Source organism: Quercus lobata, chromosome 5 (genome assembly GCF_001633185.2).
Source record: "Quercus lobata isolate SW786 chromosome 5, ValleyOak3.0 Primary Assembly, whole genome shotgun sequence".
NCBI classification, from domain to species: Eukaryota; Viridiplantae; Streptophyta; class Magnoliopsida; order Fagales; family Fagaceae; genus Quercus; species Quercus lobata.
Window position 1 is genome coordinate 49,460,117 of NC_044908.1, and position 25,363 is coordinate 49,485,479.

Consider the following 25,363-nt stretch of genomic DNA (forward strand, 5'->3'; position numbering starts at 1 on the left):
ACGGTGAATAATTTTACAAATCCATAAAGTGGACGGAATCAAAGCGGACTAACGGGGAATAATTTTACAAGTCCATAAAGTGGACGGTGTAGCCGCCACAAAGTGGACGGATCACCCCTAACGGTGAATAATTTTACAAGTCCATAAAATGGACGGAGCAGCCGCCGCAAAGCGGACGGATCACCCGAAACGGGGAATAATCTTACAAGTCCATAAAGTGGACGGTATAGCCGCCACAAAGTGGACGGATCACCCAAAACGGTGAATAATTTATAAATCTGTAAAGTGGACGGATAATATTTCCTATCCATAAAGTGGACGGGTCCGATTAGAAGTGAGCAAAGCTTTTTAAAGTGAACGGATCAACAGACCGGTTTGTCCAAATTAACATACAAATAGACGGAGAGAAAAATCCTTAACGGATACAAATACTTTACCAGCAACAAAAATATGCGTAAACATATATATTGAAAGAAAAACATTGTTCGGTGCAAAAGCTGAGTTAAAACAAACCGTCTTCAAAATACAGAAAACATATAAATAAGAGGACGGATCCTCCTCAAAATTTACAAGAAATTAATCTGCTTTATTGGGGTCGGCAACAGGAACCTCAGTCGGCACAGCGGACTCTCCGTCACCCTGAGCTGTTTCGTCTCCGAAAAGGTCCTCCGTATTGTCTGAGGCGACGGGCAGAGCAGATGTCTGATCTTGATCACTGACGGATATCATGGACACGTCCAGATCTGGGTAGGCCTTTTTTATCTGACGGAGTGCATCGTCGAAGCCTTGAAGGAACGATCCCCCCAGCTCCTTCAACAATGCCTCAGAGTCGCGATACTCGTTGACGGCATCATCCTTGGCCTGACGGAGTTTCTTCTTCAAGTCCTTTACTTCATCTTCCTTTCCCTTCAAGGCCTTCCCAGCTTCTTCCGTCCTCTGTTCGAACTCTTTCCTGGTCTTCTCAGACAGTTCAAACTTCTGCTCCATTGTGGACTTCCACTTATACAGTTGGCTAAGCTCCTCCTCCGTCTGCCCAGCCTTTGTCCGTACACGCTCCAGAGCCGCTTCACGGTTGAGGCAGCGATCCATCAAGCCCTTCATCATAACCAAGGACTGAAATAGGCAAAATTAAAGTGTTAAATAGAAAACTAAGAGTGGACGGGCATACAATGACGGATAAAAAAAAAACCTGTCCAACGGCGAATAAACCCGTCTCCCCCATTGCCTCCGTCGAATGATTCCCCAGATCCTCGTAATCCTCTGCGGAAATTATCGACGAAAGTTTCTCCAAGGCATACTTCGAGTCGTCACGGAGAAGGGAAGGGGGCTTCTCCTCGTTGACGGGTGGGGCATGCATTAAGCCCTTACCGGTTCCATGTTTGGCTTGGGTGACGGTCTTAACACCCTCAGCCATCAAGCCCACAACGGGTTCCAATGAAACCTTCGGCTGCTTGTATGGACGGTCAGACTTTGGCGGCTGCTTCCTCTTAGCCGACGACCCCGGCATCTTAGGAACCACAACTTCACCCGTCTTCTTTTGCTCGACGGCTAGTGATTTTATCATCGCCCTTCTCTTTGCGTCGTCCATTTCTGCAAATACAGGACGGATTAAGATTTTTACTCAAATTAAAAGCTAAATTCAAGAGTAAAAGTTGACGGACTCACGTTTGTGTATTCTTTCGTCGTATGCAATGGCCTCGCGAGTAGGTTCTGGACCGTCACAATACCAGTGTATTGTTTTTGGGTTCACTAACTTGGCCCAGGTCCTTTCTTCCGGCTTAGTTTTTCTGCAAATCTCTTCAAGGAAACTGAATTCCTCAAGGCTAACTTGCGGGCGCCGTCTACCTACAGAGAAAGACGATCAGAATATACACATAAAAATGGACGGATATGAAAAGCAGAACAAAACTAAGACGGGTGCATACGCAATTGATTTATCACTGCCCAGGTTGTGTCAACGGGCAGGTACTCCGTCTCCCCTGGATGGTTCATCCATCTGTTACCCTCCAGGAAGAAGTAACGACTCTTCCAGTCTCTATTTGAGTCTGGGGTCTCAAAGATCACCTTCAACAAGGGGCTCCGACTAGCAAAACTATACATCCCCCTTGACCCAGAAATCTCGTCTAGACGGTAGCAGTGAAGAAATTCACGGACCGTCAGTCTCCTCTCTCCGTTCAACCATGCACCATAGAGAATCTCCATGGCTATGAAGACTCTCCAGGCGTTAGGGGATATCTGTGTGACAGACAACCCTAGGTAGTGCAAAAGTTCCCTATGAAGTGTAGAGAGCGGGAACCGAAGTCCTGCCTTCAACGCCTGCTCGTATATTCCGACACCTTCTACCCCTTCATAATAACACTTCTCCGACACATGGGGCAGACGGATGGAAACGTAGTCCGGGATTTGGAAGTTAATTCTAAAAGTGCTGAAATGTTTCTCCCTGATGACGGATGTGAACTTATGCACTGTCCACTCTGGCAACATGATGAACTTCCTCAGTCCATCAGCACCTACAACGGACTCCAGTGCTTGATTCCCGTCGTCATCAGAACCCTCTATTTCAACTATCTCCACATCCTCATCTGTAGAGGACGAAGAGGAGGCGGACAGACTCCTATCTTCGCCGGGGCTCTCTTGGTCTTTATGACCGGACGGGTATACATTCTCGTATTCCGTCCCGTCACGAACCACCGACTGGTTACTTGACGCACTAGACATTTCCTACAATTGACGATAAAACCTAAGACTGACGGGTTTGAAATCATTGACGGGTATAGTAAGCCTAACAACAATGCATGGACGGAAATGTAACTTGATTATGTATTGAAGTAAATACTTACCACACTTGGCGGATTAGGGGTGACGGTTGTTATAATCGGTAGATTCTCGTCCACGACGGAGTGCTCTGACAAGGTTGACGGCTTCGCTCTGACAGTCGATTTCTTGTTAAAAATTGTGAAAATGGGAGTAAGGCGCCTTATATATATATAGGAGATGCACGGAAGACGAAGCGACGCTTCGATCCTATACAACAGCCACTCAGAGATTGACACGTGGCAGGCTCAATAAATGTTGACAACCTGTCAGGGCACATCAACAAATTGTACCCTTCATGTAACCGTCAACTTGATGAATCTTCTTTTGACGGGTTGATCCGCCTGGAACCGTCATCCTATATTGCATGAATCCGTCAATCAGTTTAATCTTTCTTAGTCTCACGGATACCTTTCCGTCATAAAAATACCCGTCATGCCCCTTCGTTAGGATCGTCACCCCATTGATCCTTTGACCCAAAAAACAGACGGATCATTGGGGTGAAGGGGGCAACTGAAGATGATAAAATATAGAGCCTGTTAGGCCTACCTTAATGGGCCTGACGGATTAGGACTGTTGGACCTGTGTAAAGATGGTCCCATGCGCTGTGAAAGCCCATCGCTGACAGACGCAGTATCGGCCCGTGATCCAAAATCTCTATCGCCTAGAAAAACACTAAGATCCAAAAAGGGAAATCGTTGCTCACCACATTTTGGAGAATTGGTATCAGAGTCCTACATTGGAAAGATCTGGAGGTCAAGAAGAAAAGCCACCTCTCCACCACTATAAAAGGACTGACATTCTCGGAAATCGAGGTAAGATTAATTTGACCCTCTCTTGCGCTCTAAAAGTGAAACGACGAATTCTGACTTGACCTTCGGAGAGTGTTAGGCCGGCACCACACCGGTGCTCTCTAAAGGTTTTCTTCGATTGTTCTTGTCGTGCAGGTTCGCTTTGAGTCGCGAGTACAGTGTGATCTATTGGTGACAATTTTCAACGTCATCAATTGGTTTTAATCTTGACCTACTATTGACATTATTTTTTTTTTTTCCCACTAGTAACAACTTAGTATTTAAAATTTATTGTAAAATTATTGTAAAAATATTATTGATAAAGTATTTCTCTAGATTATCGAACAGGCAATTTGAGCTATTATACACATGCTCTTCATGTCACTTGCATATTCTTCTTCCACATATTGAATTATCATTTAATCACTTGAACCCAACGAAATCTAAAACTAACACGATTGAATGGTATTTCATAGTTTCCAAGTAATAAAATTTCAACCAGCTGATTCTCAAAAAAGAAGTTCGCGGGTTGGTTTTAGATCATAAAACCAATTCGATTGCTGGATTTTCTATAAAATAATAATAATAACAACAATCCCAAACCCATTAAACGCCAACTACAATATAAATTTCCATCATTATTATGTTTTAAATTTACATAGTGGGTATGAGACTAGGAGTCTTGCAATATTGCTTATTCTAATTTGAGCAGCATGTGCCAGCTGTATTCCAAAACCCATCTTAGTCCTTAACATGGTTGTCTTCCACTTTTTAGTTTTTACATTTAAATTAAGAATAAGAATAATCGTGTAGAGTGGGAGATTAATCATGTCTTCCACTTTGTAGCCTTTTTGTTTGTTTTAGAGACCGTATGATTCAAGATCCAAAGGATACGGAATTGAATATCAATGCTAGGGGCCAAAATGGGCAAATGCCCTTTTCGCGCAAAAATTTCAACGCTTTGCCCCCTTTCCCAAACTAATTAGGGAAATGTCCCTTTTTTGTAACTTGATTTTCTCAAAATCGAGCTTCAATACTAAACTAGATTTATAGAAAATCAAGTATGGGACGATCAAACTAAAAAAAAAATTTGCATGAAACTCGAGTTCCATAAAAAACGCCACTATAGGCCTCCATGAAACGCAGCTATAGGTAAAACTTTAAAAATAAATAAATAAATTTGCATGGAACTTGAGTTTAAAGATCTCGAGTTCCATAAAAAAAACGCCACTATAAGGCTCTCTATGGAGCGATCAGACTTAAGAAAAAAACTTGTATGTTAAAACGCTACTATAGGACTTTAAAAAATTGCATGGAACTCGATTTCATGGAGCTCGAGTTCCAGTAAATTTTTTTTTTTTTAATTTTCAATTTGTTATAACTCGATTGTCCAAAAATTGAGTTTCAAAATAGGGGCATTTCCATAATTAGTTTGGGAAATGGGGCAAAACGCTGAAATTTTTGCGCGAAAAGGGCATTTGCCCATTTTCCCCCAATGCTAGGCCACAAAAATTTACACAACTTTTACTAAGTGGTAAGTTGTGATTTGTGAGTGGAAGAGCTATGTAGCAAATTATGGCAAAAATTTTGTAATCCTAGCATTCAACAATTCCTTCCTCAAGTGGACAATTTCCCAGCAATAAAACCTGCACCACCACCCCCAAATCCTTCACACCAAACTCACAGAAAATTTAATATAATCAAGCTATCCCTCTTTTGCAAGCTCTCTTCCAAATCAAAACCTTTCTCTATTTAAATAGTACTTCTGAGCACAGAAATAATAATTTTATGGGGTCTACATCACATCTACTGCTACATGGTTCCTAATTCTTTGCCTCAAATTTTTATTAAATCAATTTTTTGCTTTTTTTCCCCCTAATCACTTGCGCATGACATACTCTTCTGGAAAGCTCATAATTTTGTGAGTCCAGCCCGATTTTGTGGCAAGAGGATTTAGTGAAAAACTCCTATTAGAAATAGGAGACCTCATGAGTTCCAATTTGTGTTTGAGTATGAGTTTGTGTGCTACAAGGATGGTGTGGCGGCAGGGTTATATATAAATAAGGATTATTAGGTTTTGTGTGCTATATAGTGAAGAAAAAAGAAAAAGGTTCCGCACAAGAGAATAAAAAATAAAATAAAAAAGAGCAGCCAAGAGGGAGCCGCTTATAGCTGTGCGTGGAGAAGAAAATAAAAAGGATAGAGCAAAAGTGTTGCCGCTTTTGAGAAAGATAATTAGTGTATGCAAGAGCAAAGAAAACAAGAAAGATTTTTTCTTTACGCGTGAGACATACACAAAAATTATTGTAATTGATTTGATAATAGTGAAATTATTTGGAATTTATCCCGTGGTTTTTCCCTTCAAAGAGAAAGGGTTCTCCACATAAATTTTGTATTTTTGTGTGTGATTGTTATTTTAGATTGCAAATATTATTGATAATATTATTTGGAAACTAACACATAAGGTCAAATTGCCAACAATATGTTTGAAAATTAGAGCGGTGAAAGACCATGCAAAAAGAATATAATCTCTACCCGGGGCTTATCCTACAAATCCAAATTGGATAAGAATAAAAGAGAGAATTCAAGTTGGAAGGTGTATATGAGCGTCATGCAAGGTACGTATGAAATAATCTGCTTTAATCTATGTAAAAAATGTGGTCTCATTGATTATACAAAAAGACTTTAGTGTATAATTGCAATGCCAAACGTGGATGAATTGTTGCATGAGCAGATTCATCAAGTACAACAATGCATTCCAGTGGTGTTTGGCTTAGACGTGAAAATAAAATGAAGATGCATGATGCTCTAGTGGGCTAGTTCACTAACACGAACGTGTGGCAAGAGAACCAATTCAAGTGGGCCTATCAAATAATGGAGAGGAGAACTCCAAGCCCAATGGTTAGCATTCTTAAGGGACATGGGCCTTTTACCACACCAAGTATCACAATCACTCCACATCCCAACCCTTTTCCAAACAGCATAGAGTAGCTCACAACCTCAGCTAATTTGGCCCATTAACATTTATTTTTGAAATATTTAGGCCCGAAACACTGTTTGGGAAATAAATAGGTATATACCACTTTTGGTAGTACTCGAGCTCTCCAAGCTCGAGTACCCCTTTTTCTGTTCCAACGTGGCACCTGACGTTGGAACAGAAAAATTTTAAAAATAAACTTGGTACCCGAGCTCAGGAGGCTCGAGTACTGTTCACCCACCATTGTCTCCCTATTACCCCACAGCTAAACCATATGTTCCCAGAGCTACCATCTGTTACCCAGAGCAAAACATACCCACAAACCAAACCTCTCAATCTCGCTAACTCCCTCTCTCAATCTCGCTATCTCCCTCTCAATCTAAAGCTATTTCCACACAAATACTCTCATTCTGCCTCTCAATCTCGCAAATACTCTCATTCTCCCTCTCAATCTCGCAAATACTCTCATTCTCCCTCTCAATCTCGCGATCTGCTTCATTCTCCGTCTCCGTCTCGCTCTCGGTCTCCCTCTCACAAGGTATGTCTCGCTCAGCTTGCATGTTCAGCTTGTGGGTATTTTTGTTTGTAAATTTGTTATTTTTATGCATAGTTTGATTCTGGGTTTTGATCCGAAATTAATTTGATTCTGGGTTTTGATCAATTTGGTTAGTTAATTAATATATATTTGTCGGTGATTACTAGAATGTTGGTCTGGTTGTGCTTGTCTTTTGGGTTTTTTATTTTCTAATTATTAGGTAAAATGAGTTTAGGGGAGATGAGAATTGCAGTGCAGTAAGTGCTATAAACATTTTCTAATTTTTATTTTCTAATTAAACTTTACAACTATGAAAAATCATAGTTAACAGTTCATGGTTAGTTGATATAAACATTTAACTACAATGAATGCATTTAAGTTCTATCAAATGCTATTTGAATGGTTATGGATACACACTGTTCTTACATACACATATAGGAGCAAATAAATGCTAACATTTTACTTATACCTTCAGCCTTGCATGTAGAAGATGGCAAGATGCTTTAGTAAATTCCGCACAATCTTAGTGCTTAACAGGTCTTATGCTGTCATCAGACAATTTTCAAGAAGCTAAAAGATATTTCAAAGAGGCTAAAAGACTAGCTTTGATTTGGTCCTCTTAATTTCTAGTTAAAATAAAATACACATCCAACAGATGTATATATTACATATATGTACTTCTTTTAGTAAGGAAATTTTGGAAGACATTACCTATGAGAAAAAAAAAACGATAACCCTGAAACAGTCATGCCTGTCTTTGACATCCGCTTTTAACCATCCCATCTTCATATCTCACATACTAAAAGTTTACAAGCTTCTTTTGTTGCCCTCTAATAAAATGTAGCTGTAGGATGATCAATAGGCTTGAGAATAACCCATGTAATTCAATCGAGGCCGAATATTGTAGTGATTATAGCTAGGAACTCCATATTGTAGTGCCCTCTAATAAAATTCACGACGTCCATCCTGTTCTTGAACTGCTCCGAAGACTATTTCATTTGTTTCGCAGCTCTTCTCATAGTAAGTTTGAGGGCTAGATGAGAAGTGCCTGTAATGATGCTGCTGTTGTTGTTGTGGCTGTTGCTGAATATGTTGCTGCTGTTGTTGAACTTGACGATTATCACCATCCCATCCATTATAGTAAGGCTGACTTTGTTGTGCACTAGGTACGACCCTTTTTTTTTTAATTCTTTAGGGAGTAACTAGTGATTGAAAACACATATCCTAGGATAACTTACATCTTTGGAAGAAAACATTGCTCGCACCCTTTGCTGTAGCAACGCTAGCATGTAGCCAAAAAATGCAGCTGCAACAAGCACTGCTATCCCTGCAATATCAAAACACATCTTACACACCTTTGTGATCTTGAAATAAAAATGACATAGGGAAGTGTTGATTTTTTTCGTTATACCTAGGTGGAAACTGCCATCATAGTCGTAAGAACAGTCGTCATCATTAAGTTGGATTTCTCGAATTGCCTGGTTTCCTTTGTCTATAACCAAAAGAGAGCAGCTACTTCCAATATAAACCAGATCAAAATCGTTTGAAAACTTTGCATCTTCACTTGGACCATCTACATGACCTCCTCCTCAACCCCGTTTTCCACCTGCAATAGTTGTGAAAGGGGAGATACTCTACGCACACTAGATGTGTGTAGAAGATACTCATAAAAAATGAAAACACAAATCATTACCTATGAATAGAGAGTGAATCAATGAAATCTAAGAATAGAGAATAGAAATTTACTCATTATTTCCTATGATCGAGACCACTCGAACAATGATCTTAAGAAGCCAGATTTTATCTCTAGAACTGTTGACTCCTTTTCATTAAACATTCACTTCCTTCTCCCTCCATATGGTCCACATTAAACAAAGGTGGTGCCATTATAAGTAAGAGAGCTTCTATGTTTGCTAGACCAGCTATAAAAACCAAATAAATCATCTATCACTCTCTTTGGCATCACCAGTCACCATTGTTCTCTGTACATAGGGGAAAAAAAATGAGAGCCCTTAACTTAGGAGCAACTTTGCAATGAAGAAGCAAATGGTCTACTTTTTCACTATAATGATTTACCTAGGTGATTTACAAAGTGAGACCAAGTCTTCCCATGTCATCAACCCATTAGCCTATTAACCTAACTCAAATCTTTTTTGTATAACTTTATTTGTCTAAAACCTTTTTCAACCAAATAACTATTCACTTATTATTCTCTAAGTGATTTCCAAAATTATGTACCTCAAATTATTCTCTAGGCCTTTATCCTCTAGGTTATTGAACTAACTCAAACTGTTTTGGGATAACTTCATCAAAAAACTTTTGAAGGAGATAACTTTTCACTTACTATTCCTCAAGTGAGTTTCATAACTATGTATCTCATGCATTCCCCTACTTTGTCCTCCCTTTTCCTGATTACTAGGCATAGGGCATTGCTTTCCTTTTTCTTTTCTTTTTTCTTTTTTCCTCTCACATTAGGTACATTCATAACTCTTCTTAATTTATCCACCATCCTCTGCTTAAAGGAAAAGAAAATGTCATTTAGTACAAGGATTACTGGCATAAATTGGTGTATTGCTCTGGTCATCCCCTAACATCAAATTAAAAGTTCTGCTTGAGGTGATATTACCAAATTTTGTCACTTCAACATATCATCTTTTAACATATGATTTTATTTTTTATTTTAATCTCTCTCTTTTTGTGACTCTACCTTTTAGGATTACCTTAAGGTATAGTTTTGTTCTTAAATTAGAAATAGATACTCAAACAATTAACATAGTATTGAAGTCATACATGCATGTACTTAGTTTGTTTTTGTCTTTGTTTTTGTTCCCCTTCTGTTGAGATCTTAGTCCACCATTTGATGTCATAGACTCACAGCCAGACAATATATACAACTAGAGCTCAAATTTCAAGTTGGAAGAATCTCATAGGTTTTTCTTTCTTTTTCAAACTAACATATGGAAATCTGTTATTCTCTTCTTTATACAACGGTGAACTTCTAATAATCCTTAAAACTTTAGAGTTAATACTCTCAAGTCTCATTCTTTTCAAGTCTAAAGCAGCAAGTTAACCATGTGAAGAGGAAAGCTTGTAACTTGTTGGTTGAATTTGCACTTATAAAAATAAGAAGCAACATTTGTGATCGTTTTACTCTTGTATGATACTCCATGATTTGTACTTTGTAGTTTCCCTCCCCATGTATTGATCTTCCCAACATTGTTCAATACGCATATCATGGAAGATGTTATTCTTTCTGCTAAATATAGTTAAGGAAGACAAGGCTCACACCTCAGTCCATACTTGTGGTGCTATTATTTCATAATTGCTGGAATTTTATTGTTTCTTCATTTTCTGTTTGATTTTGTTTTCTTTCATTCTTTCTGCTGCTTCTTTCTGTTCAAGAATGGCAGTGGCTTTTGTCTCCAATAATTTTTTCAGCATACTAGGTTAATGCAAATGTGAATATGCAAGTTTATTTGAATATTTTAGATTTATTAAAAAGAGAATTTATGCAATTTGTATTGTGAAGAATGTTATTGCACCACACAATCGTGTACTCAATTTTTTTTTTGTAATTCATTTTATTCAAGTCAATAAGCCATTAAAACTCTACATTTGAGAAGAAAATTGAACTACCCATGATGTGCTTACATTTTTGGCATTTTTTGGGTGTGATTGGTATGTAAATAACCGAAATGGCGAAAAGTGACAGCATCAAAATTTATTTCAAGATTTTGTACTAATTAAATCAATTAAAATTTATTAATGACTGCAATCTCTTATTCTTTAAGGAAACTGATATGGTTTTGAGAATACTGATTGCCAATGTGAACGGGAACTTGGTATTGTGGTCCAAATGTATATCTTTCCAATGTTACTCAGAAAATTATAATTGTATCCCGGACCCATGAGCTGCACAAATCTTTTCACGCACTCACGCACATGCACACATTGCACGATAAAAAGTTCTGTCTCATGTTAAAAAATAGTGAATTTAATTATTATTTTAACACGTTTTTATGTTATTTATAATTTATTTTAGTAGTGTAGAGATAAGTTTTAATTGTAGAAACACATGCTTTGATACTATGTTAATTTATCAAAAGAAATGTTAATTTGTTAAATGAATCAATTGTCGAAACACATGCTTTGATAACTAACTTTTCTAAAATAATTTATTAAATCAATGAAAGACTGTATTAGATGAATAATGTTGCCATTTTCAGAAAAATTTGTTTATAATTAAAAATAAATAAATAAGACTGTCTTGATTTTGTTTCCAAATGCCAGATATGGACCCACATGGAGCTATACAGACTTTGTGCACGAGGCAGGATAAACATCGTTCAAGTTTGCTTTTGGATGCTAATTTGGAAGGCGAGGTATGTACTTGTTCAATATATGTAGTCGAAAGATGGGCGGAATTTAACTTTGAAGCGTACTTATTATGTGGTATTGTAATTATTATTAATACTACGCTGCTCTATTTGCAGGAAGTACCAGGTGTATTGACTTGTCGTAACCGAGACAAAGGTCTGCTTGAAGGAGGGGTAGATGGGTTAGATCCACGAATTCTCGCTTATATCACTGATGGGTTAGATGGGCTGCTTCGGGTCCCACATATGGACATTGACCACGCATTGATCACAGCGTTGGTGGAGAGATGGCGGCCGGAGACGCACTCATTTCACTTGCCCCACGGTGAGATGACCATCACACTACAAGATATGGAGGTTATAATGGGGGTACCTGTAGATGGCTTGCCGTTGGTGGAATCTATACCCTCGACGGGTAGTTGGCGTGACGTCTGCAGAAGATTGCTAGGGCGTATACCGCCAAATAGAGAACTTAGAAAGAACAGAAAGAACACCGGAGTGCTGGAAGGGGCGAGCATAAAAGCCAAATGGCTTGAGGATCAGTTTCGCGACCCTCTCCCGGTTGACGCCCCTGAGGCGCTGGTGCAGAAGTATGCTCGTTTTTACATATTGGAGTTGTTAGGTGGTACCCTATTTATGGATAAGTCTGGAGAACGGATCTCAGTTAGGTATTTGCAATATTTCGATCCAATCAGCAATGGAAAGAAGTATAGTTGGGGTAGTGCAGCACTAAGTTGGCTCTATAGACACCTCTGTAAGGCATCAGAGAAGACAACCAAGCAGATTGGGGGTGCACTACTATTGGTGCAGTTGTGGGCGTGGGCGAGGTTTCCCCACATATGTCCTGTGATGAGGCATCCACACCAGGCACTACCTCCAGGTCCACTTGCTGTCAGGTATGTAGCATCTTAGCATATGTACTGATTTTCCTTTTCCTCATTAACTTTGTTCGCATGGGAATTATGTAAGTAACTAATATGAAGGTTATGTCTGTGTTGTTTGCTAGATGGAAAGGGGCTAAGATAACAACTGAACATTCGATGCACGTCCTACATGCCTATCGTGTGTCGCTTACTTCACTGCGGCCAAATCAGGTATCGTGTCTTACAAGTGGGAACCGTTTTGGCATGTAGTTTTTGTACTTACAATTCACTTTGGAGTGAATAAACATTCTTAATTATATATCTTTCTTAGTTATCAAAAAAAAAAAAAAAAAAAAACATTCTTAATTTCAGAGTTACATGTATTGTTCACATTCGTTACACAGTTTTTCTAATTATATTGTTAATATGGTTGTTTGCATCTGTTGAATCATTGCAGATTGTTTGGGAGCCGTACAGAAATTATTTGCTTTCTCTACCCGCATATTGTACGGCAGGCCAACGTATATGGAGGTCTATTGTGCCGCTGATACATTTTTGGGTGGTTGAAGGCCATCATCCCGAACGTGTTCTCCGACAGTTTGGGATGAAGCAAGGCATACCACAAGATGTTGATACTTCAATTGAACTGCACAAGATCACCCTCCAAGGCAAGCACGAAAAAGATTGGGCCCGAATACATGCCCCGCATATTGCTAAATGGGCTGCGCACGCCAGAATTGCCAATGCACCGACCTTTCATGGGGAGATGAACTACAATGACGAGTATTTGGTTTGGTTTCGTCCCCTCACTATTCGCCATATTACAAAAGAGACTTCGTACTGGGACACTTTGGTAAATTTACAAAGACTGTTTCGTTATAAATGTACTTTGCTTCGCATAGTTTAATTAAACCTACTAACATTACTCTTGTATATTTCTGACAGGTTGAATCACAGTTGCACATTATAACGAAGTGCGAACCAGGGTCTGAGATCTACACCGACTGTATTAATGCCTTGCAAGCTGTTGAAGAGATCGGTCGGTTATCCTTGGACCGTGCACGTGTCGTGGGCAACACAAGTGAACCAGCTGTACGACGTGGTTGGCAAGCAAGTGGACGTCAAGGGCGTGGAGGATCCACTTCTAGCCAGCGTCATACATCTAGTCGGCCTCCCACATCTGGTCAGCGTCACACACCCGTGCCCACATCTAGTCGACGTCCCACATCTGCTCAGCGTCCTACATCTGGTTCGCGTCACACACCCGTGCCCACATCTACTCGGCGCCACACACCCGTGCATGACCACACCATGGAGGAAGCAAGTCAGACAACAGATGAGATGTGGGACGACACTGCTTATGACGTAGGCTCCATGGCACACGATGATGCGGGTTCATCCTATACGTTTGCCCAGAGAGACACATTTGGGTCCCCATCCATGAGGAGCGATGGTACTTGCCCACCCACACCCCCTAGTACATCTCTGTTGCCCACCACCTGTACGTCTCCCCCACTGACTGCCGGCCCTGCCCCCGCAGTTTTAGATGATAGAGATGAGATGAGGTTCATGCCCACTCCTGGGCGACCCACCCCTGTTGCTGTCCCCCCTGAGTTTGTGCATACCGAGTTTATCCAGACACAGATACCCATCCCCCCAGCAGAGCCTTCGCACATCGAGGATCGGCCACGAAGGCCGCAACGCACACGGACACATCCTCCTGACTGTGGGACTGGACATGGTACTATAGTTTGATTCGATACCGATTACATATACATCGCTTTATAGTTAAATCATTTGCATATTAATATTTGCTTGTGTTGTGTTCTTTTCAGGCAAGGTGAGACCAGTGAAGGAACCGGTGAGGAGAAGAAAACGAGAATGATTCAAGGGTAGAATTTGTGCTACTTTGGGTTGGTAATGGTATAGGATCTTTTTGTCATGTATCGGATCTTCTTGTATATATTTTATATGATGAGCCACTATTATGCAATCCACATGGATTACAAGATATAGACTGGAATGTTATAGGCATTCTTATATAGATGATTTCATGGTAGTGGTTGATAAGCATTGTGCATGCTTTAGTAAGCATTGTGGCAACAATCAGTTGTTATGGGATGTTTCTATTAATGGGTATTTGCTAATTGTAGAGATGAATGTAGAATGTTTAGAAATGCAATACAAGGAAACTTTTTGTTGAAGTTGGGCGTAACGAATGTAGATGCAATTATAACTGTGAATTTTATTATTAATTGTGTGTTCAGCCTCTAGAAAGGGTCTACGAAGTGGAATTATTAACATTGTTTAGATTTAGGTCCAATGTAGAGTGGATTTGGCGACCCAAACCTTTCAAATCTCGCCTGTCAAGGGCTGGAATTTTTATTGTGTATTTGTATATTTATCAAATTTTTCACCTTTGAAACTTATGAGGAACCCTTTATTGTAAAGGTCAGCTACTGCCATATCAAATTAGACGGGGGGGGAATTTTCAGGTTCAGTTGAGCAGTTACAAGTTTTGGAAGGATTTTTTGTTCAGTACCTACATACTACTAATTTTTTTTTTTGGTAAAAGGTACCAAAAGGCTGGGACAAGTTGGTTGTATCTATTATCTCTATTGAAACTGGGAAAACAATTGCGAAGTCAAGCAAAGCACTTGTACATAATGGAAGTTGTCAGTGGACGGATTCTATTTCAGAAACTATATGTTTTTTGCAGGATGACTCTTCAAAGGAGCTACAGGATTGTTTCTTCAAGCTTGTTGTCTCCATGGTATTGTTGTTTCTACCACATACTCTTTCTTTTGGTCATTAACCTTTTCTCATCTTCCTTTTTTCTTTCCTGCTAAATGAGATATGATTCATGACATTCTTTCTTTGCCAATTTTCCAGCCTCTAAATAAATTTTGATTGTGCTTCTTGTACTTCTTTTTTATTCCAGTTTATCTATTAGAATGTGTGTGTTATAGACTTGTAATCATCAGCTCCATCTGTTTAACCATTCTGGTTATCTAAATAATTTTGGATGACTTTCTTACTGTAGGGTTCAACTAGATCTGGCATCCTTGGAGAGGCTACAGTCAATATGACAGGCTATATGAGTTCACCTGCTCCTGTTCCAGTTTCACTAAGATTGAAAAAGTGCAATCATGGGACAATTTTACAAGTGAGTTGTACAATTGTATGCTATTTGTTTCTTGGTGTTTGTTTAGACTTTGCCACGTTACACATCATTAGAAAAAAAATTAGGACCTTCTTCTTATACCTATCTGATTCTTTTTCCCCCTTTTGGGAGAGATATTTTATGTCTTTATTATGAAAGCAACATCCTGTTCTAATTTTAAACCTTCTTCAAAGTTTTTAGATTTGGTCCACTTTGTCATAACTTCATATGAAGCTAACAAAGGCCATTATATAACATAGGTATATTATCATTCCTATCATAGCGGAGAAGCACATAAAGAGTATTGTGTGATCATAGAATACTTATGAAGTTGAAGGAAAATTTTTATTAGACTGCTATTAGACTCGGTATGCGTTGTGGTATTGAAAGTGAGACTGGGAAGAAGTAACATATTCATGCTAAAATGAGAATATTAAAATGAATAGGTGGAAATACACAGAAAGATAGGATTCGAAATGAGGAAACTATTTTAAAGATCAGTGTGTAACAAAGGTTCAAGCCCTTGAAGAAGAATTAAAGCTGATGAAGGACGGGAAGCAGAACCACAAGGAGTCCAGCACTATGAAGGTTCCTAGTTTGTCTAAAACCCATGCTAAAGTTACTCCTGTCCATGAAGATATGAAGCCCTCAAAGGTCAGTTTCATTTGTTCTGCAATTGCATGGTAATATTCAGTGTCAACACTAACTAAATAGCCTTTTTACTTGTACATTGGTTTAGAAGAATGAAGTGGTGAAAAACACTAGTCAGCAACGTGATAATAAAAATAAGCAATCCTTGAAGAATGCTCAAGTACAAGAACTTGCAAAAGATCATCAGAAGCTTTGTAGCAACCAATATCAAAGAGAGGTAGGGTATCCGAATATTTGGTTTATTCAAATATTGCCCCATAGCTATTGTACATTAGACTCAACTTATTTAGATAGGGCTAAACGGATGGTGGAAAATCTGCTGATTGTCACCAAAAGAACATTTTCTCATCTCTTTGATCATGCATATATCTCTTGTTATATCTGCATGAGAATATTGAATTGCAAAGGAATCCTTTAGTATGGATGATCTCATCTTAAACTTTTTTTCACAACATATTACTCTGTTGTTTAATTCTTAAAGGATGGTAGTGGCAATGAGATTCTTGATGAAAGTCCTCTTGCTGTTGGAGTCGATCCTGCTTCAAAGATTCAGTTGCTTGAGCATGAACTTGCCAAGGCTATGGAAGCAAATTTAAAATATAAAGCTGAGCTTGACAGGTATCTATAAAATAAGGATCTTATACCTTCATCTGTTTCATATTTTGGTGGGCATATTAACTTCTTTATATTTTACTGGTAACTACTGATGTCATGCTCTAATCAGTATACTAACATATCCTTGTAATTAGGAGATTATTAGTCTTTATAGGATGAAATGCTGTTTTCCCCAATTGAAATGGTTAGATTTTATTTCTTTTGTTCTGGTTTTCATCATCAAGAACGTGTAGCTGGCCTCTGTACCTTCAATTTATTTTACCTGATGGAATATGTTTATAAATTTCAGGAATGTTCTTCTGGTCAATTCCAGTGCTGACCATTTAAAAGTTGGAGATTTTGGACTAAGCAAGCTCATCAAGGTTCAGAATACTCATGACGTTTACAAAATGACTGGAGAGACTGGAAGTTGTGAGTGTCTCTGATAACTTCTGTATATTGAAATACGATTTATAATACTGAAAACTTAATTATTTTTTCCCTTCTTACGGGCGTGGAAATGAAACAAAAGACCGGTATATGGCTCCTGAAGTTTTCAAGCACCGGAGATATGACAAGAAGGTTGATGTCTTCTCTTTCGCAATGATACTTTATGAGGTAATGCTTGCTTTTGTAAGCATTTGAGATAAGATCTCAAAGTACTTGAAATTGGTTCTAATTCATAATGTTCCCAACTAATCCAGATGCTTGAAGGGGACCCACCACTTGCAAACCTTGAGCCTTATGAAGCAGCAAAATATGTGAGGGAAACAGGCCTACATTTTGCTCAAAAGGATATGTCCCTGAATTGAGAGAGTAAGTTTGTTGTAAAAATTTTATCAACCACAAAGTTGCTTCTCTTGTCATGCATGCACGGCCCAACTATGAATCATGTTTTTTTTTTCCTAATAAATGAATCTAAGATTTCTCAGCTGTATAATCATTAATAATTTGACTCAACAAAGCTTTACCCAAACTAATTTTTAGCTGCACAAATTGTTGTTGTCATTCTATTCTGTCTAGGTACAAGTATTTCCTCTTTTCCTGTGGTCTTTGGTACATGAACTGCTTAAATTATCAGCCACTTTTTTGCCCAAAAAAAAATTGTCAGCTGTCTTGTCTTCCTTACAGTCTTGTCTCGTGTTCTTTTTCATCTCCCTGTTGTTCCTGCAACACCTTCAACACAACTAATCTCTTCTAATTGGTCCATCGGCTGATTTTGTTGCTTGAGAAAACCATTGTAGCTGATCTTGTGTTGTATTGGTACTGTCACTAAGTCCCGATTGCTTTCATCTCTTACTGTCCTTGTTTTCCCAATCCCAATTTGCCATCTGTGTTTCAGCTATGTGCAATTGCTCATTCTTTTCTCTTGACGTCTATTTGTATGAACTGCACCTCTTTGATCTCTCATTTGGCGTAGATAATTATTTTATGAAGGCAATATAACTAATGACCATGAGATAACCAATTTGGCAGATTGGAATCTAATGTTCTTCACCCTGCCTGGAGGGTTGTGGGGGTTAGAAACAGGATTAACTGTCAGCATTTATGTAATCTATTCAACCAAAACCATGTCATGTTGTTCAACATGCACTAGGATGCTGATTTACAATTGGATACTCTGTTATTGTTTAGAAGAAAATCACTATTGCTAAATGAATAAAAAACTTTTGTAAATATTATCCTAGATATGCACACTAGAACTTGAACAATCATATTGCTAATCTCTTTTCATATTCAATGGTTTTAGATTAACAGAGCAATGTTGGGCCCATGACATGAACCGAAGACCTCCTTTCCTAGACATCCTCAAGGGGCTTGAGAAGATAAAGGAAAATCTACGGATCGACTGACCATGACTGGAACATGTTTAATACATAAATTCAAGTCCAATGGCATGGTCTGTATGTGGATGATATATTTTTATCATTTCTGCTCTTATACTCTTCCAATTGGGCAGATGGGGATTGTGAAGTGCCTCGAGTGGGTAGTTTGTGAGACTAATAGCTCTGACTGGTTTTCCAATATTCTGGTCAGATTCTTATCATGAATGGAGCAGGTCATGTTGATTTCTTTTCTCAGATTCTAAGACTCGTCATGTTTTATATTGATCTGAACCAACCTATCCAAGAGTCTTATCCAAATAAACATATATGTAGAATGTTTCATCCTATGACTGGATTTTCTTCATTTTATCTTTCATTTGTAATCTGCTTCTGGTCCCAAAGTGTATTTGAGAAAAGAGCAACATAGAATGTTTTTTCTGCTCTTTAATTGTTCTCTTTTAACAGTTAGATTAAACCTTTTCAGAGTTACTTGGATCTTTGTGTAAAGGATGGATTTGCAGATTGTGAAGATGTTTATTTTTCTGGACAAATGGACCATTATAAAGATGGTACTGCTGCATGAATTGTTGTACTCGTTTTGTATACCTTCAAAACACATAAATGTGCATATTTTATTGCTTGGTATGGTATCATCCGTATATGCTTCTCGTGCTTTGTGAAGGAAATCTTCATTTAAAAACAAGCAAAGATGGAAAAAGAAAGGGCTTTTCATTTGTAGTTCCTTGGATGCAATTAGATTCTTCTCATTAATTCCTTTTCTTTCTTAATTTCTTTCTTTCTTCTTCTTTTATTTTTTATTTTTATACAAACAAGAGGAGGAAAAAGAAGGAAAGAAACCCCAAAGTATAATGTTTTATAATGTGGGAAAATGGAGTAGGTCTACTTTCCTGAACTACTTCTCAACAAGATTTTTAAAAGTAATACAGCAAAATCCAATAGCATTTCAATTGTCACTAAATAAATTCGAATATCATTTGAATATTCTTGTGAGTATAATTTAATTGTTCGTACGGAAGCCATTGGTGGTGCAAAGAGCTTACAAACTAGAGTTGAATTTTACAATGGCCTTCTTCTTAGAGGTGAAGTTTTTTTTTTTTTTCAACATAATTTTGTCATGTTAAATTGTTAGGGTTGATTTCTTTTTTACTGAATTTTATAATTTTTTTTCAGTCCCTTTTTTTTAAAAAAAAATGGCAGATTAGTACCCGAGTTTAGTGAACTCGAGTACCAATCTGCGATTAACAAAAAAAACGAAGGTACTATGCCTTTTTTTTTTTAATATAGGCAGATTGGTACCCGAGCTTAGGAAGCTCGGGTACCAATCTGCGTTTAACGAAAAAAAACCAAGCTATTTGAATATAGGCAGATTGGTACCCGAGCTTAGGAAGCTCGGGTATCAATCTACCTAGCTTCAGAATCACCCAGGTTAAGCCACCGTAATTTTGAAATTACGCAGATTGGTACCCGAGCCCATGTAACTCGGGTACCAATCTGCATAATTTGAACTTAACGTTGGCCTACTACCTGCATGATCATGAACTTACGCAGATTGGTAACCGAGTTTCTTGGACTCGGGTACCAATCTGCACGACATCAAAATTACGCTGGGCCACTCTGTTGATTTCGAAGTTATGCAGACTGGTACCCGAGCCCAGGAAACTCGGGTACCAATCTGCCTAACATCGCCCAGTAGCTGGGCTTTTTTTTACCATATTATTCAAAAAAAAATCAATGAAAATAGGGCAAGAGAAAAAGGACAAAGAAAACCGTAAAAAATCCCATATTATCTCCTGCGTTTTTTCCCATGAGAGCCTCTGAATTGAAAAATCAACCAAAAAAGATATGCAGAACAGAACCAAAAACCGCAAAAGTTTGTCATTTTTCCGCTCAATAAAATTTCCACACCTGACGTGAAATTTCAGATCTGTTTTTGTATAGATTAAGGAAATAGAACAAAGAGAATACAAGCCAAAACAAAACCATGAAAAAAAAAAAAAAAAAAAAAAAAAAAAAAAAAAAAAAAAAAAAACTCATTTCAAATCAGAAAAACCTTCAGATCTATCAAACCCAAAAACCCTTCACCCCAGAAAACAAATTGAACAGCACAAAGATAATTTTTTTCCCCAATTAAATATATATGTACCTGAAACGACAGAGTTGAGCCAATCAATGACTTCTCTGCGGGACTTGAGCTAGTTGTTACTGTTAATATGCCCATTTGCAACCCAAGGAATTTCCACACCTTTAAGTTTTTCTTTTTCTTTTTTTCTTTTACTTTTTGAGGTTGTTATGCTTGTTTTCTGGCTCTCTTTTCACTATCAGATATAATGCCCATTGCCACTATGTTGATGCATGGATTAATGCGGGGAAGAGCAATGGAAAAGGTAAAAAAAAAATACGCGAAAAGAGAGAGTTACAGAGGGAGCGGAGAGAGAAAGAAAATCCAAAGAAGAAGATAACATTTGTGAAATAAGCTAAATAAGTACGTGAGATGTTTTCATTGGCTAAATAATTCTCAAAGCCTCATCAACCCAAAGAAGCAAAATTTAAAAAAAAAAATTCACCCAATGTACGGGTGTGTTGGCCCTGTAGTTTTTGAAATTGGCAGAGGTACCCGAGTTTCCTGGGCTCGGGTACCTCTGCCTAATTTCAATAACTACGGGCCCACCAAACCTGTACATTGGGTGAATTTTTTAAAGTTTTTTTTTTGGGTTGAAGAGATTTTGAGAATTATTAAAAAATTTACTTCAATATGTACAGATGTACAAAAAAAAAAAATTATAATTTTCTTGTACAATTTATAAAATTTTGAATTGTTATATGATAGTTCATTATAAGTATTAATTGTTATTGTGGGTAGCTATGATCATTTTATTTTATTAAGTTTATCTAATGTTTTTATTGTTATGCAGTTGTTATTATTTATCTAATGTTTTTATTGTTATATTTTCCATGAAAGTAGTGACAAAACATTTCTCTTATATTTATAAAGAATAATGCACACACATTATTATTTACACAAATAACATTATAACAAAAAATAATGCACACTCAATATTACATACAGTCATACACATCTAATATAAAGAATAATGCTAGAGATATCCACTATTTCTCAAAAAATTTTACAAACTGCTGATGTAGTGAGTAATTATTAGTAAATGAAAAAATTTATATTAATAAACAAAAAACCAATAAGAAGTTGACCGTATTAACATTTTGTAAAAATTGTAAAATAGTTTGTGGTTGTAACATTACTCTAATATAAATTTATGACAAAGTGACACTTACAATCTACACACAATTACTCTATTTGTTACTGTTGGAAATATTTGTTATAGGAAATAAAGTTTTTCTTGCATTCTTTTCAGCCTTACAAAGCTCCTGCCCACTTGTCTGACGCCAACTACCAACTTAATGGTATAGAGTGAAGCCAACTACTACTAAGTTAATGGTATACACTGAAGCCAACTTCAGACATATTGGTAGAGAGAAAATTCAGTACGTTGACAACCACCCTCACCAGCTTACTTCTACAATTTATGAGATGGCTCTTGCACTTGCCAAGTCCATGTGAAGAGTCAGAATGCCCATGTGAAAGAATACTTAAGCAGAAGCTATTGTTGGGTCACCATCTATGGATCTTAGTGTCAGTGTTTTTCCATTGAAGACAAACCATTTAACTGTTGGGTCCTGCCTGCTGTGTACATAGAGGTAATATAGTTAAATGTTTGTCTCATTGTGTTGACATGTGTGGTTCGTATGAGATTTTTTTTGCATGACCACAATTGATGAGTTGAGGTTGTGGCAAGATATCATTTTCACATATACAACTGCTGATTTATATATATATATATATATATAACTTTTTTCTCAAACAAAATGGAGCACAACTATATTGTAACAAAATAAAATAGAAAGAAACAATTGCAATTAGAAGCATTTTTTTTTTTTAAATAAACAAAACAAAATAACCAATTCATAATTACTAATAGTTGAAAGAGAGATAGTAAATCCATAAATTATTATATGCTCTAGAAGAATAATACATAAAGTTTAGACATGTACTTTGATTCGTTAAAATAAATGCAGAAAAAAAAAATCATCTATAAGTTTTTTATTTTATTTTGTGACATGAAAAAATATTAAAAATGTAGCAAATACTTGAAACTTGTGTATATATCGTACTGTCTGATTGCTTCTTAAAATATGCCCCATTCAGCATTTATTTCTCTATCCTTCTAGATATTTAAAATTTAAGTTTACAACAAAAATTCAGATTTAAAAATTGTAAAAAAATTATGAAATAACAGGATTTCATCATTCATTTATGGGTTAAGCTATTTATGAGATAAGCAAGAAAGGCAAGTGCTATGAATAGTGATAGTGGAAAAAAAGTGAACGTGTATACAATATCAAAATCCCATTGGGGGGGAATTTGACAATTACCATAAACCATATGTGTAAATAACAAAAAACTCAAGAAGAAGAAAAAAATTTGTGTCATTGTCATTATATTTGCCTATGCTTTGAAGAATTCATTTCATATTTTATGTTTCTATGTATTTATTTATTTAGATGTAAAAGAATACTATGTCATTGTATATTGTTTATTCTATAATTTACAAGTTATCTAAATATTAAATAAAACATAGTTTTTGTTAACAATTTCCTAGCAGCCAAGTATTGTAATTAAATATATTATAAATTATAGATATGTGATTAAAACGTTTGAAAATTATTTATATCTCTATACAGAAAGTTTACAAGGTTGAGTTTGAATATAAATTGTTTTTATCATACCTCATCTTTATTTAAGTGGTTATAGATGATGACAACTTTTATATTGTTAATAACAGGTCGGTGATGGATTTTCACTTTTTTTATGTGTACTATGATGGGGAGATGTATTATCATGAGTTGCACGGGTTGTCATACCAAGGCTCGAACCAAAAGCAAAAATACGTTAAGGTGAAACGTGGGATAGGGCTTACGAACTTGCAACGAAGAATATTGAAGGCGATGGGGTTAGACCACTCTAGGCATAAGATTTCCATCGTGTATCGAGCACCTCAACGGGTTGTAGACACGCAGGTTTTCTACAATTCACTACAATTATCGGGTGGCACCGAAGTGAAGATGATGTGGGAAATGGTTGCACAAATGGTGGCTCGAGGATTCATTGCTTCGGATCTCTATGTCACTGTTGAGCCCGCCACAGTAGAGGCTGGAGAGGGTTCAGAACATACTATTTTCGATGGAAGAGTAGATGAGCACATTGAGTCAATACCAGAAAGATCTTATCAAGGGTGTGTACAGAACACAGGAGATTTGTATGGCAGTGAACCATGGCAGACATTTGCCCATGGGAACTCGATTGAGGAGGGGGAAGGGCCCCAACAAGTGCATGAAGGAGAGCATTTAGCTGATGATGAGCTCCATAAGGGCACATCCGACAATAACCATAATGATCACGGACTTGGTGATGATGCAACCCATATCGATGTTACTAGGGATGACTTCGAGGAGCTCCTAGATACCATGGGTGAACATGAGGATGTTGATCATATCGAAGATGTAGTTGTAGAAGAAAATAGAGAGACATGCCCCGGTCCCGATCCTACGCCGGAATGGTTCACCCAAAACAGTTGGGATAATATGTTTGATCCATCACCAGTTATGCAAGCGGAAGTATTACCATGGATGCCTGGGGAGCAACCAATTAAAGGGATGGTATTCGCGACTAAATTGGCGGTGCGACGTGCGTTGACTTGGTACGCAGTGCGAGAGAATTTTAGGTTCAAAACTGAGCATTCAGACTCAGAGAGGCTTATGGTGAGTTGCGAGAATGATTCCTGTCCATGGTCAGTCCGTGCGATATGTTGCAAGGGAGACAATATCTGGAAGATCTCAAAATGCAAGGGCCCCCACATGTGCGACAAAATTCAGAATGCTCATGATGGTCGGATGATTGATTCGGTGTTCTTAGCATATGTACTTGAGCGCTATATACGAGAAGACCCTGCGTATAAGATAAAGAACTTACGCCACGTTGCTTTGGCAGAGTTAAAACACGAAATATCTCATTACAAGGTATTCTATTCTTTAACTTGCATTATATTTTCAATACAACATAGAGACATCAGTCTTTTCGGAAGTATAATCATGATATTTTTTTTCCCAAAACCCATGAATACTTTATATTATGAAAATTGAAATTGAAAAAAGAAAAGAAAAAAAGGAATGCGGAGCGAAGAAATATTATAGTCTTACAAGTCTTGATTTGTTTTCTTCAAGTTTTTTAATTTAACTTGTATTCATTTCTAACGTAATCATTATGGTTCACATACAAGGTATGGGATGCCAAACAAAAGGCCGTTGCATCTATATACGGGGATTTTAAGGAGTCTTATGCGGAGTTGCCGCGTTTTTTGGCAGGACTGAAGGACGCAAGTCCGGGTACAGAGTATAAGTTAATAGTGGACGATAATTATGAACAGGGAACCTGTACATTCAAGTCCGTATTTTGGGCATTTCGTCCATGTATTGTTGGGTTCAAGAAGTGTAGGCCTGTGATTAGCATTGATGCAACCCACCTCTATGGAAAATATAAAGGGAAATTGATGGTTGCAATGGCGACAGATGCTAATAATAAAATTTATCCAGTAGCCTTCGCCGTTGTCGAGAGCGAGAGCACAGAGACTTGGGGTTGGTTCTTGGCTTGTATAAGAACGTATGTTACTGACTGGAGA

General features: G+C 37.6%; 3 protein-coding genes, 1 long non-coding RNA gene and 1 pseudogene across 4 annotated transcripts; 4 read left to right on the top strand and 1 right to left on the bottom strand.

Annotated features, from left to right (window-relative positions):
- Positions 1 to 576: 576 nt before the first annotated feature.
- LOC115990621 lies at positions 577 to 2,114 on the bottom strand. The gene is made up of 3 exons (XM_031114432.1): positions 1,666 to 2,114; positions 1,190 to 1,590; positions 577 to 1,113 (listed from the first exon to the last, which is right to left on the bottom strand). The coding sequence occupies exons 2-3, from the start codon at positions 1,586 to 1,588 to the stop codon at positions 577 to 579; spliced, it is 936 nt and encodes a 311-aa protein (XP_030970292.1). The 5' UTR covers positions 1,589 to 1,590; positions 1,666 to 2,114.
- Positions 2,115 to 11,409: 9,295 nt separating this feature from the next.
- LOC115990622 (serine/threonine-protein phosphatase 7 long form homolog) lies at positions 11,410 to 13,126 on the top strand. Its single transcript, XM_031114434.1, has 5 exons — positions 11,410 to 11,499; positions 11,611 to 12,389; positions 12,500 to 12,587; positions 12,814 to 13,024; positions 13,092 to 13,126. The coding sequence occupies exons 1-5, from the start codon at positions 11,410 to 11,412 to the stop codon at positions 13,124 to 13,126; spliced, it is 1,203 nt and encodes a 400-aa protein (XP_030970294.1).
- A 648-nt stretch (positions 13,127 to 13,774) lies between these two features.
- Positions 13,775 to 15,865, top strand: LOC115992960. The gene is made up of 4 exons (XR_004092736.1): positions 13,775 to 14,097; positions 14,192 to 15,129; positions 15,400 to 15,522; positions 15,780 to 15,865. It is a non-coding gene; the product is annotated as an uncharacterized LOC115992960 (long non-coding RNA).
- A 197-nt stretch (positions 15,866 to 16,062) lies between these two features.
- On the top strand, positions 16,063 to 16,798 carry LOC115990623. The gene is made up of 3 exons (XM_031114435.1): positions 16,063 to 16,173; positions 16,259 to 16,387; positions 16,652 to 16,798. The coding sequence occupies exons 1-3, from the start codon at positions 16,063 to 16,065 to the stop codon at positions 16,796 to 16,798; spliced, it is 387 nt and encodes a 128-aa protein (XP_030970295.1).
- A 310-nt stretch (positions 16,799 to 17,108) lies between these two features.
- LOC115988686 lies at positions 17,109 to 19,132 on the top strand (annotated as a pseudogene).
- Positions 19,133 to 25,363: the final 6,231 nt, after the last annotated feature.